This window comes from Chiloscyllium plagiosum, chromosome 10 (assembly GCF_004010195.1).
Source record: "Chiloscyllium plagiosum isolate BGI_BamShark_2017 chromosome 10, ASM401019v2, whole genome shotgun sequence".
In the NCBI taxonomy this organism is placed as follows: domain Eukaryota; kingdom Metazoa; phylum Chordata; class Chondrichthyes; order Orectolobiformes; family Hemiscylliidae; genus Chiloscyllium; species Chiloscyllium plagiosum.
Window position 1 is genome coordinate 72,146,032 of NC_057719.1, and position 12,928 is coordinate 72,158,959.

The 12,928-nt window shown below is 39.5% G+C and overlaps 1 protein-coding gene across 1 annotated transcript in view; it reads left to right on the forward strand.

Moving 5' to 3' along the window:
* Positions 1–387: 387 nt before the first annotated feature.
* g2e3 (G2/M-phase specific E3 ubiquitin protein ligase) overlaps positions 388–12,928 on the forward strand; it is a 78,967-nt gene continuing 66,426 nt past the window's right edge. Inside the window, exons 1-3 of the mRNA XM_043698495.1 lie at positions 388–599; positions 7,458–7,534; positions 8,444–8,535. Coding sequence (XP_043554430.1) covers positions 577–599; positions 7,458–7,534; positions 8,444–8,535 — 192 coding nt within the window. The 5' untranslated portion in view covers positions 388–576. The remainder of the gene's footprint in view (positions 600–7,457; positions 7,535–8,443; positions 8,536–12,928) is intronic.

Sequence of the window (12,928 nt, forward strand, 5' to 3'; positions counted from 1 at the left end):
AATTAACTGTCAAACTTATTGTTTATATTCAAACCAGAAAAGTCGACCCTGATTGGTGGAGATGTTGTCACGAGGACTGCATCCCAGAAATGCTAAGGAGGCACGTTCCACAATTCGTGGACTTGCCCCTTTCTCACACTCTTCCTCTCCCACTGCCTGCCCTTCCCTCTCCTGCCACTGCTTGTCCCTCTCCTTTCCCACGCTGTCTCAGTTTTTTTTCACCAGTACAATATGCCCTCCCAAAAAAAAATCGTGTTCAGATAGGAATCAGCGATCTTTCCCCCCCTTTACTCGAATGGTTTCTCTCCCGGTCGTGTAGACACCCACCGACGACTATTTAAACCAAGCGCTTTCTTTAGGAGCCAATCACACGGCAGCTTCTGGCTGACGCCCCTGTGGTGAGCCAATCGGAAAGTGCTGTCCGCCGGCCAATCAGAACGGCGCTAAGTCCCCGGCTCTTGTGCTCGGGAGCAGGTCACTTCCGGGATGAGGACCGGAAGTTGTGAATTTGAATCTAAGCGCCGTTGAAGGATAACAAAGAGGGAGGAGAGGAGCTGGTGGAAGCGCCTGAGACAGATGATGGGGGAGACGGCTTGTCGGTGAGTGGGCTATGCGCTCAGATGAAACCAGGCGGGTGAGATAGTGGGTTAGACTCCGGGGCCAGTGTCTGAGCCGGCCTTTGGTAAGTCGAAGGGACGCCCGCGGCCTGGATCCCGGCTCCGTCCCTGAGCCTGAAGCCCGTTTGGCTAAAGGATAAATGTTGTGATGGAGGTCGTGTTTCTTTTCGATATCTGTAAGAGGGGCTGACGCTGTTGGGAAGAAGTGACAGGGAGTCTGCCCTCTCAATTCCTGTCAAGTTGGTAACGTGAGCGTGTTGAGAATGAGACTTTAAAGAGACGGCATTCCTACAGTGGATTGTGTCGTCAGTGCATTGGATGTCGAGAGTTATCTCATGAATAAACCACTGAGTTTTGTTGTAGTTTGTCGTTATTTCAACTTGTTCTATTAAATTTGTATGTGATTAATTGTCGTAACCTAGTAGCTGTATCTTTCGGGATCTCTGTCACTGTTTGTTCTTTGAGCCATCGTCTCTATTGATTGGAAACCTACTTCCAAGCTATTTTCTCACTGTCTTGCTGCTTCATTCAAGAACCTCCAAACTTTTCAGTTTATTCCTCTCGTCCTAACATTGTCATCCTGTTCCTTTTGCTTCTTTATGTGAAGCCTTTTGAGGCATGGTCTATAATTTGACTGCTGTGCTCAAAATGTTGTTTAAAAATCACACAACAGGTTTATTTGGAAGCACTAGCTTTTGCGGTGCTGCTCCTTCAACTGGTAGCTAGCTCTGCAAGCTTGTACACACAAATAAATCTGTTGGACTATAATCTGGTGTTGTGATTGTTAAAGTTTGCCCACCCCAGTCCAACACCGATACCTTCACATCACATAGTATTGTTGAACTTTGAGAATATTTTGACTTGTCAAAAACAGTAACTTCAATGTTCCTCTTTTGTTTTATTCTTGGCTTCTGTAGTTTAGCATGAGCAATAGCTTCATTTCATTCTTTTACCAAAGTATTGCTCATTTTTTATCTGAAAATCTTGCTTGACTTTTCAATCAACAATAATATCAGATCCAATTTTTGCATTCCTTATTGAGCCCATCTATCCTGTAACAAATATGTACAAGTTGCAGAATATTGCAAATAAAATCAAACTCTGTAAAGTGCTTTCTGTTTTGCTCTGCTGTATAGATTTCAGCTGGGTGCATTTTGATTTTATTTTTTTAGCAGAGATTTGGTCCCTCTGTTTCTCTAACTGATCAGTTAAGTCACAAGTGAAATACTGTTTTAGGTGACATGCCAAATTTGTTATAATTGTGGGAGAAGTTAAATAATGTTCTAGATCTGAACCATCATGGCTGTAGTCCAAAGCATCTGAAGATACTTGTATTTCTGTATGGCTATCTCCATCTCCTGACAGTGGTGCTCCATTTTTTTTTCTCCCATCTGTCACTCAGTCCAGTATGTAGCATTTATTAAGATAGGCATCCAGAATATTCTATTTCTGAAAGATCTTGGTTTCTTTTGCTGTCTCTCTTCCACTGGAGTCTAGACTCCTGCCGGAGCTTTCCACTGTACTTGAAATGCGTACAAAATGCGACTTGCCTCAAAGTCTTGCCAACTTGTTTCAGTTTATCTTTTCCAAATTGTTTCCTTGTTTATAGATCTCAAATGTTTTTTATAATCTATTGATTCACCTCAGGTTAATAGTCATAAAGATGTACTGCATGGTTGCATACCCTTCAGTCCAACTAGTCCATGCCAAATAGACATCCTAGTCCCATTTGCCAGCACTTGGACTAAACCCTTCCTATTCATCTACCCATCCAGATGCCTTTTAAATGTTGTAATTGTACCAGCATTCAACAATTACTCTGGCAGCTTATTCCATGCAGCACGAACCTAGTGAAAAGGTTGCCCCTTAGGCCTCTTTTAAAAAAAATTTTCCCCTTAACCTAAACCTCGGCCACCTAGTTATGGACCCCCTGCCTCAGGGGAAAGACCTTGTCTTTTTACCCTATCCATGTCCTTCATGTTTTTATAAACTTCTATAAGATAACCCCTCCGTCTCCGCTCCAAACACTTTATCATGAAGTAATCTACTATCACTGTTCTGCCATTATCATTAACTTGGAGCCTGTGGGGCTTCTGTCTCCTAATTCTTCATTATTCGGGAAGAGGTTCTAGTATCCGTGGTTTCAAGTTGCACAGCAGTTAAAAGAACAACTCAAAAACAAAAGTCAATGTGCTGAAAGGTAAAGTCACTGACCACATGGTTATATATCTCAAATTATGGCAGATATCAATGTGTAAGTAATTAAGTGATTTCTAAATTCAAAGCAGGAGTATACACTGTATTCCTTAATGCCTCTATCCATATAGCTCCTCCTACATTTTTCTTTCATAGTCCTGTTTTGTGGGATTACTGTCACTCCCTCTAGCTATCCACTAACAATTATAGAATGCCCAGCATCTTCCAACATTGTCTTCTTATCTCAGCTTCATGTTGTCAGTTCCTGAGTTCAAGAGCATCAGTGACCCTCTCTTTTTCTTTGTCCCCATACTGTGCTTTTGTGACATGATCCGCAAATCAGGTCAGCTCGTACATACATGCTGATTAAATGAAGGGCTACCACTGATACCTTACTGGAGCTATTCTCTTACAATATTTGGCTGATATTAAAGTTCTTACCATGAACTGGGAGGCTAATGCAATGGTTTTTGGCCTTCAAACGTCATATTCTTGCCTTTTTTTTTCACTGTCTTGTTCTGGAATAGACTGCAGAAAGTCTGACATTGCAACAATGTACTTCCACATTCAGCATGTTCATGTACTGTTGAAGCTCCCATTTATAACTTTGTCGCTCCCAAATTTGTCCAGGTGCTGCTACCAATATTCTCTTTTCAATTCTCCATGACTTCAGACAAAATTCTATTGTAAAACTCCATCATCTACAATTTCTGATTGTAGCAGTTAAGATTAAAGAACCTGCAGACGAAGGGCAGCTGAGAATGTGATAAGGAGGTGAAGGTGAGGGAGAAGGTGATAGGTCGAAGAGGACTGTGAAGCAGATAATTCGGAAAGGACCCTGTGGTTGCAGGGTCCCAAGGCGGAATATGAGATGCTCAGGGGCCCTGCAGCTATGTGTGAAGGGCAGCTGAGAATGTGATAAGGAGGTGAAGGTGAGGGAGAAGGTGATAGGTCGAAGAGGACTGTGAAGCAGATAATTCGGAAAGTCCCTGTGGTTGCAGGGTCCCAAGGCGGAATATGAGATGCTCAGGGACCCTGCAACCAAGTGGGATCAATGTGGATTTCACCAGTTTCCTCATTTCCTCTCCCTCCACCTTATCCCAGTCCAAACCTCCAACTCGGTACCGCCCTCTTGACCTATCCATCACCTTTTCCCAACTATCTGCTCCACCGTCCTGTCCGACCTGTTACCTTCTCCCTCTCTCTCCTTCATCTGCCTATCACATTCATTCTCAGCTACACACACACGCACACACCCCTAATGTCTGATAAGGGCTTATGCCCGAAAGGTCGATTCTCCTGCTCCTCAGATGCAGCCTGACCTGTTGTTTTTTTTCAGCATCACACTCTTGACTACGTTTTAAGAGAACTCTTTTGATGCTGTTGTAGTGTCCCTACCTCTAAATCAGGAGGCCTGACTTCAAACCCCACATGCTCCAGAGGTGTGTAATAATATCTGTAATGTAACTTTTTTTTAAACTTAATGTTTTATACCACCACACTTAACTCCACACTACTCCTGTGCCAGTAAGAGGCATACGCTGGTAATTTTCACTGAATAAATATACTGCCTCTAATTCCTTCCTTTACCAATTCACTGTCAGACATATTATATGGCAAGCCTCCTGCTTGGCTACCCACCTTGGATTTCAGCATCTCCAGTTTTTTTTTGTCTTTAACTTTGCGATGGTTGTCTATAGATGGGTGGTGGAAACTAAGAAAATGAAATCAAAAAGAAGGTAAGTAATTATGGTTATTAGAAGTGGCAGAATGTAAGGTGCCAGATTACCTGAAATGTTTTCAGATTCTGAGCCATATGACCAGTAGAAGAGCATGGAAATAGATTCTGATTTTACTAAGGAGGAAACAAAGCAACGTCTTGGCTTTGTCACTTTTCAACAAAGGTAATATTGGAAGCAAAGTATTTTCAACTGAAAGGCATCAGCTCAAACTTAATTGGATGCTTAATAAGGTTTTGAGGATGAAGTTTACAAGATTTATTGAATGCTTAGGAAATGTAAGATTTTGATACACTTCAAAAGATTAGAGCGACAGTCAATGGAGGATTATATTCTGGACTTTAATAGGTTGTTTGCATTATTTAAAAGCAAACAATGTCTTTTTATACAATTTCAAAATTCCTACTTTTGTGTCAAAATTTAGATTGCTGTTGGGTTATCATGTATGGCTAGACTCCTAGTCCTAAGTAAGGCTTAGTTCTTGGAGAGAGGCTGCATGTAATATCAAACGGGTGCTGCCTCAGATTCAGGGTAGGTAGTCATTTTCATTTGGTGGAGCAAATGATGCATTTCATAGTGTCAGAAATAATACATGATTCCATGATTGTTCCTCTTTGAAATCATCTCAATTCTGGTCACAGGTAACTGTGTAAGAACAGCTTTATAGTCTGGTGAAATAAATGTTAAAGCACCATTTTTATTCGAAATAGAAATTGTAGCAAAAGAAAGGATCGGAAATGCCATAATCAGATAAACCGAGGAATGCCAAGTGCATAGATGATTCACATGATTGTATTAGTAAGATGATCTATTCAAAATGAAAAAACAGTATCTTTTGAAGTAACATAGAAGTTTTTGCTGAAGATGTTGATAATCAATAAGAAAGAAGTTTTAGCCTGGCAATGAGTGTGTTAGCTGTGCACTTGTTAATTGCATGTGTTGCTTTCATTTTGCCAGTGTGTGGAATAGATCGGTTCAATACTTGCTGACCTTACTCTGATGTACCCAGTGAAAATTGATGCAAATGTTAAGTATGAAGGTTCTAACTTGCATTGGATTTGGTGATGAAGACAATTGAGGTTACTGAAATGAAAAGAGATTCCATGTTGTTTTAAAAAGAAACAAAAGCTGGAAAAACAATTTTAGGGGCTACAGTAAAATAGTGAGATATGCTGGTCTTCCATGACAAAAGGCATAAATGAAACTGGACTGTATGAGAAGTGTTTTGGAAAGCAGGACAGTATTATATCCCTTAGTCAGTGGTATCACATGAGAACAAAAAATTATTTTAAAGTTCCCCACTTTTTTTAAAATATATTTGTCAATAAAGGTGAGTTAAAGTCCTGCTAAAGATTACAGACATGGTTGCAGAATATTTAAGGCTTAGAGGTCTGTGTTTTTTAAAAATAAGTCAGACCACTACATTCTATTGTAGGCCTTCCATGAGCACGTGACTTTAAAGGGATAGAAGAAAGACTGAAATGATTTCATCCTACCCATGAGAACATTACAGTCGGTTTTGATCATGCTGTACTCAAAAGCAAAGTATTGCAAATGCTGAAAATCCGTAATTAAAAACAGAAGGTGCTGGTGAAACTAGGATCTGGCAGCATCTGTGGAGAGAGAAGCACAGCAAACGCTTTATGTTCAGTATGACTTTTTTTTTAAATTTGGTTCTCCTATAATTGTACAGAGCAAGGACAAGATAGTGATTATAAACAAGGTCATGAGAAAGGTTAGGAATTGACTTGAGACACTGGCCAAGTTTTGGAATAATAATGGATTTGAATTTGCTAATTATTTAATTAGAGAAATATGTGAAACAAATGAACATTTCTCCCCATTTACTCTGGATCACTCATGATTTGGAACGTCTCTCTCAGATCTTTACAGTTTTCATGAAGATCTGTAGCTCAGGTTGTCGATGAGGTAGTTGATTAGCTCAGTGAGCTAACCAACTGCCTCTCAGATCACCCTTCAGCCTTCTCCTAGGAAAACAGTCCTAATTTCTTCAGTCTTCATAACTGAAGTTCTTCATCTCTGGAACTATTTTTGTAAATCTCCTCTGCATTGCTTTTCACATCCTTTCTAAAATGTAGCACTTACTGAGTGCAGTACTTCAGCTGTGGCCCAACTAGTGCCTTGCACAAGTCTCAAAAGTGGTGGCTACAGTGGTTATAGATCTATTCATTGAAATCTTCCAAAAACATTCCTGGATTCTCTTGGTGTTCATTTTTTTTAAAAAAAAAAGTGACTATAGAACTATATCTGAAAATAGCATAATGGCTATTATACACCAAGGATCAAAGATGTAATATAATTCTGGTGAAAGTTCACAATTTGCTCAATTACAACAATTATTTGCACTTAAGGTCACTTTTTTTTAATGTTTTTTTTAAAGTTTCAATTTAATTCATCAATAATGACATTTGGCTTTTATTCTTGATACATCTCCAGGTTCAATATAACATTTTTTTTAATTGCAGCTGATCACCTTCAATCCAGAATAGAGGTGTGATCTAATTTTGCTAAATTACAAAGTGGTTTTGATTCATATAAAACTATCACTATAGGGGTTACATTCATAGGCATGCCTATCTATCCAACCTTGACAGATAAACAGGCCTAATATGTGACATTGAACTTGGCATTTCACATCAACAATGCCAGCAGTTTGATTTGAAGCAGAGTACCCAAGCTGCTTCACAGGAGTATTATCAAACAGATGGTATTCACTGCTATGGTGATATTGAGACAGGCATGATCAAAAGATTTTGGGTTTTGATTTATCACCTGTGGTGCTTGAAATGAGAATTGATGTATTTAACCTTGAAAATTTCATAGCCAGGTAGTTAGACAATCTATCCTTTGCTCATACATTAATGTTTTATATGCCTTTATCTAGGAAATTTTCCAAATCCGGTGCTACAGTTAATTTTGCCACAAATGAAAAACAGAAGCTGGAGCAGGGAGAAAATCCTTGTGAGTACTGCTGATATTTTATTCACTGTCTTTATTTTTAATCTAACTATCTCAAAGATGACAGAGTGGAGGAAATGGAACCCTGTAATGAGGAGTAAATCAACTTGATCTGTATAATGAATCATTTGCTTTAAGTTTTATAATTTTTTACATGATCATATTTATTTCATTTCTTACAGCTTTTTTTATATTAACCCAAATAAATATCTAAAAAGTCCATTCAAGAAATATGAAGGATGATGTTATTAACCATATGTGAATTATTGGTTTCATGTAAAATACGTTGCTGATACTGCCATTCAAAAATGGATAACGCGTTCTACCTCCATCTGTTTACTTTGAAGTTTACAGTGCTTTGTGACAGAATCAAAACTGATGTCCGTGAATGATTATTTTCAGTAGTACCACTCTAAGGCAAAAAAGGAGCAAACCATATTCTGATCTTGTCTTTTTAAATTCCAAGGTAATCTGTTCAAGGCAGCATCCTTCCTGCTGTTGCAATTGTTTTGGCAAAAACTAAAGATCAACTGTTTGACCTTCCAAGTCTGGACAATTCATTCTGTTCTGTCGCTTCTAGGTTTGTGACCTAGAAGTTCTCCAGTAGTTAACAGTGCTCATAGCCTTTTATGCATCAGTAATGCTTTTTGTTTGCTGCCACAGGTTGAGGTAGAAGCCTTCCTGAAATTATAGTGATTTAAGTATGACCCTGGCAGAAAGATTACTGCTCTCAGAGACAGGAAAAGTTCTTTCGAATGGATACTGATATTATTGCACCTATTTGCTACTTCCATCCTGATGTGGAATCTTCTCAAGGTCCAGGCACAGAAGTCTTTGAAAAAATTATTCAAATGCCAAAATTAGTTTCATTTTATTTCAAGGCTATCAATGTGAATGTTTTTGTTCCCATAGCTTGTGCATTTTGTCGACGGAATGAAGACTGCCCTGAAAAATATGGTGAGAAGAAAACATATAAAGGGATAACTCTGCATTATTATTGTTTAGTAAGTTGAAATAATTTTTACTTCACTGTCGTGCTTTTTATTTGCTTGAATGATCTAGTAAAATATTTTCGTCACAGAGATATACAGCACGAAACAAACCCTTCCAACTCCTCCATGCTGACCAGATATCCTAACTTAATATAGTCCCATTTGCCAGCATTTGGCCCAGAACCCTCTCAACCCTTCCTATTCACATGTCCATCCAGATGCTGTAGTTGTACCACCCTCCATCACTTCCTCTGGTAGCACATTCCACAGACACAGACACACACACACAGCCCTCTGTGTGAAAATGTTCCCCCTGAGCTCCCTTTTATATCTTTCCCCTCTCACCCTAAGCCTAAGCTTTCTAGTTCTGGACTTACCCCATCCAGGAAATAGACCTTATCTATTTATCCTATTCATGCCCCTCGTGATTTTGTAGACCTCTTATAAGGTCACCTCCAAAGTAAACACTGATGCAAAATACACGTTTAGTATCTTTTCCCCCCCCCCCATCTCCTGCGGCTACACACATTGGCTGCCTTGCTGATCTTATTTTAGTTGATGCAGACTATTAAAATGGTGAAAAGCCTTTTAACATCAACTCCTTCCTTGAATGAAATAAGTAACTTTGCATTATGGATTTCTTTGGGGACCTGTTTGAACGCTGGACAATGTGCTATAATTTTCATAAAGTGTTAAACTTTTATCATTCAGTTGACTTCTCAACTTGCTTATTATGAAATCCGTAACGGAAAAGACTTGCTCATGCTGAAGTTATCTTACTTCTGGTATGATGGCGATGGAGTAGGACTTTGAGCCCAGTGCTCATCTGTTCCATCTGCTTTCCTTTTTTCTTTTTTGCTCCCTTTTTCGTTCTCTCGTGCTTTCTTGTTCTCAAACCAGATTCATGGTGGCAGAGTTGAGTTTAGGCTAGTTTGGTGCTCTGCAGCATCGGTGTCTGCATTGCACTCATAGTGGCAAGGGTGTCAGTAGAGGCAAGATGGCACTAAAGAGTAGCAACTTTCATTCTAGTGGATCAGCATGGTAAAGGGCCCATGATGGAAAACTTAAGACGGGCTGTAAAGTTGTACACTTTCTTTATTTCTTCTTTTTTCTCCCTTTTTACTTCAATATTTTGGTTTATTTTTTGTTTTAAGGTTGTGCTGGAGAGTTGTGACACCATGTTTTTCACTGTATTTTGTAACCAGATACATGACAATAAATACATCAGAATTTATATCCTCAGTCTGCTTGTTAGTGATACCTGTGGATGCTTTTACTTTGTTCACAACAATCACGGATGATGATATGCTTCTAAGTATAAGCATTCGGGCACTATTCCTTTGTCACCTGTCCTGTCGCGACAGGAGCTGGGGGTTCCCTGTACATTGAGCCTTTTCCCCAGATCAACTGTAAACCACTTACTCCTAATCTTTAACTTGCATTCTCTGGACTTTGACATTAGGTAGATCATGAAAATCTTTTCTCTATGCTCCTTAAAATTTTGTGTAATCTCAGTGAATTTCCTTTTCACCCTCCAGTACAATCACATACTTCCAATAGTGTGGTGATCAGATCTGTAAATAGTGTTCCATCTGTAGCTTAACTAATTGCTTTATAAAGTTGTGACAAGACTTCTCTGCTCTTATACTCTACATCCCCTCTGAGCTGACACCTTCAAGGATCTATAGATTTGTACACCACAATCCTTTGTTGCTCAGTATTTCCTAGGAACCCACTATTCATTGTGTAAGTCCTCTATTTGACCTCCCAAAATGCAATCACCTCACATTTATCAGGGCTTATTTCCATCTGCCATTGCTCTGCATAATTTAACAGCTGATCAATATCAGACTGTAGTTTGAGACCATTCTCCCTGCTATCACCGGCACTGCCAATTTTCATGTCAACTACAAACTTTTCAATTATATGTTCTATATTCAAAAGTTGTTAATGTACATAAACTGCAAGGGTCTCATCAACACTCCCTGTGGTACACCACTAGCCACAGGCTTCCTTTTGCAAATCAATTCTCCACCATCTCCCCTCCTTTGTTTCCTATTTATAAGCCAGTTTGCCAACTTGCCTTGGATCCCATGGGCTCTTACCTTTTGGACCAGCCTTCCATGTGGGGCCTTGTCAAAGGCATTCCTGAAGTCCATGTAAATCACACCAATTGTGCTACCATCATCAATATATTGAGTCACATTTTCAAAAACCTTAAACAAACTAGCCAGGCAGGATCTCCCTTCAACAAATCCGTGCTGAATATCCCTGCCTTTCCAAATGTTGATTTAATCCTGTCCCCCAGAATTTGTTCCAATAATTTCCCAACCACCGGGATGTCAGACTAACTGGTCTGTGGTTAATTGGCCTATCCCTGCTGCTCCTCTTGAACGAAGGGGCCACATTAGCTATTCATCAGTCATTTGACACTTGTGGCCAGCGAAGTATTGAGTATCTCTATCGGCAGTGTCCTCCCTTGCCTCCCATAGCAGTCCAGGATATATCTCATCAGTCCATAGTTGTATGCACTTTTATGCCTGCTAAGACATCTGATACCTCTTCCTTATTAACCTTAACATGCCCGTGAATCTCACCATCCCAGGTGAAACTCTCCTTTGTGAATATAGATAAGAAATATTAATTTGAGAGCACACCATGTCCTCTGGCTCCACACACAGATTTCCTCCTAGGTGTATAATAGGCACCACTCTTTTCCTGGTAATCCTCTTGTTCTTAATATACTTCTAAAAATGCTGTAGGATTTTCATTAATCCTCTCTGCCAAAGATATTTTGTGGTCCTTCCTTGCCTTCCTAATTTCTTCTCTGAACACTGATACTCCTGGAGGGCATGTCCTGTTTTTAATGCTCTATACCTAACATATTTCCTTCCTTTTATCAAATTTTTGATATCCCTTCACATCCAGGGTTCCCTGGACTTGCTGCCTTTGCCCTTCACTCTTTCAGGAATGCACTGGCCTTGAACTCTCACTGCTGCTGCTTTCAAAAGACTCCTATTTTCCAAATGTAGATTTACCAACAGGTAGTTGCTGCCAGTCTCCTCCCATATCCTTGGCCTCGTGGGTGGTGAGTTTCATGTTATCATCGCTCATTTCTTAAAAGAAAAAGCAGTTCTTTCTCACATTCCTGTATCTCTTGCCCAGGATCTTTAAATCTATGTCCACTGGCCCTTGTGCAAGCAGCCACTGGGTGGATTTTCCTTTTCAATCGTATTTGCTTATCATAATCTTGTATATGTCTATCAAATCTCCTTTGCTCCAAGATAAGCAGCCATAGCCTTTCCAACCTAATCTTGTATCAAAAGCTCATTCATCCCCCAAATAAACAATTCAGGTAAATCTTCCCTGCATCTTTTCACTGAGCCACACCTTTCTGAAATGTGGTAGCTGGAACTGTATGCACTTGGCACCTGACCAAAAGTCTGCAATGTTTCAACAAAATATCCCTGCGTTTGTATTCTATGCCTCTATTTATGAAGACCAAGATTCTCTGTGCTTTGCTTTCTCAATATATCCTGTTACGATGTTACTCTTGCTGAATGTTTTTGAGGATTCATTGCCTTAGCAGTGTCCAAAATGCAAATCTGATTAGCAAGATTGACTTAAAACTCCCTGCACTTCCTGTCTGGTTGTCTTAGATTGCTTGTGCTCATCTTGTTTGCCTGCATGCCTCTAACAGAAGTCACACAACACCAGGTTATAGTCTAACAGGTTTATTTGAAATCCCAAGCTTTTGGAGCGCTGCTCCTTCGTCAGATGAAGTTCAGGCTTTACAAGATCTGGTTATAGATTTTTTTTTTTTGGTGCAACACTAAGGTCAGAGAATCATTTTGGCTCTATACCTAGTGCTAAGCATAGTTCCATACAGAGAAATATAAATATAGATACATCTTGGAGAATGCCAGCAAAGAAGTCAAAATTGGGAATGCTTTTCTTGAGAAGGTTCAGAGGAGATTTAATAAAGGTTTTCGAAATCATGAGGGACCTGATAAAGTGACGGAAAAGAATGGTTATGGTGGTGAAAGGAAAGAGAGCAAGTGGACACAGATTTAAGTTAGTTGGCAAGAGGCAATCGTGGCATGCGGAAAAGTTTTTTTTTAATGCAGTGAGCAGTTAGGATCTGGATCATATTGTCTTTGAGTGGTGGAGGTAGGTTTAATCCTGGAATTGGTAAGGAATTATTATTTCGAGAAAGAATGTAGATGGCTATTGAAGACAAAAGAGTGGCACCAGGTAAATTGCTCATACAGAGAGTCAGCATAAGCAGTAATAAATGGTGTCTCTGTGTTGTAACAAATCTGTCCTATTTCCAGGCATTGACATTCTCCATAAAATGTGATGTCTAGAATTGTATTTGACCATAATTCTTGTTTTTTGCCTGGGA